This window comes from Ceratina calcarata, unplaced genomic scaffold (genome assembly GCF_001652005.2).
Source record: "Ceratina calcarata isolate Rehan_Ccalc_2016 unplaced genomic scaffold, ASM165200v1 scaffold649, whole genome shotgun sequence".
Taxonomy (NCBI): Eukaryota; Metazoa; Arthropoda; class Insecta; order Hymenoptera; family Apidae; genus Ceratina; species Ceratina calcarata.
In genome coordinates, this window is record NW_017177743.1 from 5,418 (window position 1) to 8,366 (window position 2,949).

At 37.0% G+C, this 2,949-nt stretch overlaps 1 protein-coding gene across 1 annotated transcript; it reads right to left on the reverse strand.

Moving 5' to 3' along the window:
* Positions 1-829: 829 nt before the first annotated feature.
* LOC108630068 (venom protease-like) lies at positions 830-2,422 on the reverse strand. The gene is made up of 6 exons (XM_026817772.1): positions 2,344-2,422; positions 2,163-2,276; positions 1,752-2,045; positions 1,568-1,669; positions 1,350-1,501; positions 830-1,281 (listed from the first exon to the last, which is right to left on the reverse strand). Exons 1-6 carry the CDS (start codon positions 2,420-2,422, stop codon positions 1,126-1,128), a joined length of 897 nt encoding a protein of 298 aa, XP_026673573.1. The 3' UTR covers positions 830-1,125.
* Between the last annotated feature and the right edge of the window lie 527 nt (positions 2,423-2,949).

Below are 2,949 nucleotides of genomic sequence, written 5' to 3' on the forward strand. Positions count from 1 at the left end.
TGTTAAATCAGAAAATATCTCGAATGTTTAGTCATGTAGTAGTATGAGTTCTGGTTTCTTTAAATAAACCGTCACCAATCTGCAGCTTTTCCAGTGGACTGACTCGCATGCCGTCAACAAGACGGCAGGATCGTATACACCGCGAAGAATACGCTTCGGAATGCGAATCGACTCTCCGTCCCTCGTGCCCATTCTCGGAATTATTCTTCCAGGACGTGAATGTATTCCCAAATTCTCACTGATTCGATACGGAACCTAACGCCCGTCGCGCTCGCCTGCTTGATCGAATGTAAATTAAATAATATTTCTCGTGAATGAGATGGTCGATGTTCTCTCGGCGCTACTTTTAAGGAGAATCGTTCACGGTCTGTTTGAAGTTCAATTTTATGGCAACGATTTAAGATGACGTAAATAGATCACAATTCTTCTACCCTTGCACGAATTCTGAGTGCTTGTTCCTATTTCCTTTTTGCGATATTTTCATTATTATTATATGCTGGATGAGACCGGATGGTCCAACCGAGTTGGGGGTAATACTACATGTAAAAATAGAATTCGAATAAAAAAAATAACATGTTATCGTTTAGTTTTGCTTTAGAGAAAATCGAATTTTGACATTCTCGTAGGCGTGCACTGTTCCGTCTCTAGATTTAATTAATTATTTTACAGATTTAATTAACTATACAATAATTTAAAAAAATTAACAACGTTAATATATAGATGATACATTTATTAATTTTATTGACATTATAGTGACATTAATTACATAACATTATTGAATAAACTGCTCAAAATCACGTCCTTGTTGACGTCAGATAGATTAAATAAAAAAAAGTAAAAGAAAATCGCACTGTTGAAGAAAAATCTAAACATTAGACATGCCAACATTACAACGTGTAAGCGAGAGGAATTTTGTAGCAAATAACAAGCCTGGGACGGGGCAGATAATATAAATACAGTTTGCAGAATTATTAGCTATAAGTCATTTTAATTGCCGCGATTTTAGGGTCAATGATTAGGAACTTTTGGGGAGAAATAATTAATACCTAATTAACATGCTCTAAGATACACTTTTTTATTCAGTGTCTTATTTATCTTAAACAGTAACTTTCAATTTTGTTATCTTTAAGTTAGCGACGTAGTGATGAAAGGTAGGAAAGCTGTGACCCTGGAATAGATACCGGGGAATCCTCTCCGAGCACAATTATGGCCATAAGATACTACTCCTATTTCATAGTACGTCGTATTCATGGGTATCATCAGTGGGCCTCCGCTGTCACCCTGAAATGAAATCAACAGTTATTAACTCGAATTTTGCAATAAATTGCAAATCAAAGTTTGCATCGTACTTGGCAAGAATCTTTTTTTCCAATTTCATATCCGGCGCATATCACGCGATTATCAATAACTGAATTGCGAAAATTTCTGTAAGCTTTCTTGCAAATATCATTCTTGAGCACCTCCACTTCTACCTCTCTTAATATGGGACTTCCCTGGCCACCTGCAGACAATGTAGAAATAATGTATGAAATATAGGTACATGCATTTAAATATTAATCATACTTACGGTAGCGCGTTGCACCCCAACCCGCAACGAATGGATGAGTGCCCACGAAATTGCTGCTTTTGAGGGGCTCATCTTTGGGTAGGCAAACCGGGTGTATCGCATCTGACAAATAAGCACATGCAATAGACCCAGGACGAGACTGTCTCCTTTATTTTATATTATTTTTAATATTTTTGGGACTTACCTGTAAACGTTATGTCCTTCGATAGCTTGAGAACGGCAACATCGTTCACATGCTGGCCCTCAACGTAATTCGGATGCACTGTCTTCTTATCCACTGTGACTGTAACGGGATGCGCCCCGTCTTTGGTGCTAGACAAGTCTAACTCGCCGAGTCGAACGTATTTTAAGAAACCCTCTATTATGCAATGAGCAGCGGTCAGCACGTGTCTGGATGTTATTAGCGAGCCACCGCACAGCCATTGTAAGGGGTGAGTTTTGTTCTGGTAACCGAGTACAGCAATCCATGGCCATGCATCTAAACAATACATTATCGATTTCTTAAATGCACATTATATTTTTATAATGGTATTTAAACATGAAATAACTAATGAATAATATTCAGAAGCCGTAGTAAGATAGAAATAACACGTACTAAGTTTCGATGGGACACCATTCACTATTTTCGGATGCCTGACATTGCTATATCCACACTGCGGGGCCCGCAAAAGTTCATATTTTTTTCCTTTATAACAAAACGATGTGTCAATTCATTAAAATTAATAAATTTCATTCTTTTACATTATAAGCTTCATACAGTCTTGCATTTGAAATACCTTGAACGGATACCAAGAGTATCAGTGGATACAATAGCCCGATCAACGCCAAATACGTAAAGGATGCTTTATAAATCATAGTGACGACTTCGAATTTTCGGATCGATAGAAAATATTACTTGATGAGTTATTTCTTCCAGGTGTTCCGTTTTACTAAACGCGCAGATGTATGTCGGAAGTGTAAGCTGCCCAATATATACAGTTCCTAGGTAGTAGGATTCAGTAATAAAATTCTTTAATTCCGTTCGACGAAATCCAGATAGTTATAAAAACACGAAAAATATGTGTTAAACGTGTGCTATATTTCCCCATAATTCGTGAATCGTGTTCAAAGTTTGACATCGTGCGTATTAAACTCCTGCGTCGTGATGCACAAAGCAATAAAGATTAATACGATGATATCGATTTATCATACAGTTGATATAATGAAACAACATCTGCTGTATTGAGAATGAGCGGTTTTGAAATTATGGTTCATGTTCGAAAGATAACATCCAAAATGAAGTACACAATACACTTTGAAAATTTAGTCGTTCGATAGCTATCGTGTCGAGCGAAAATTGCACTTCTGTTTATATTTCGTTATTTAAATCGGGGCCGTGACAT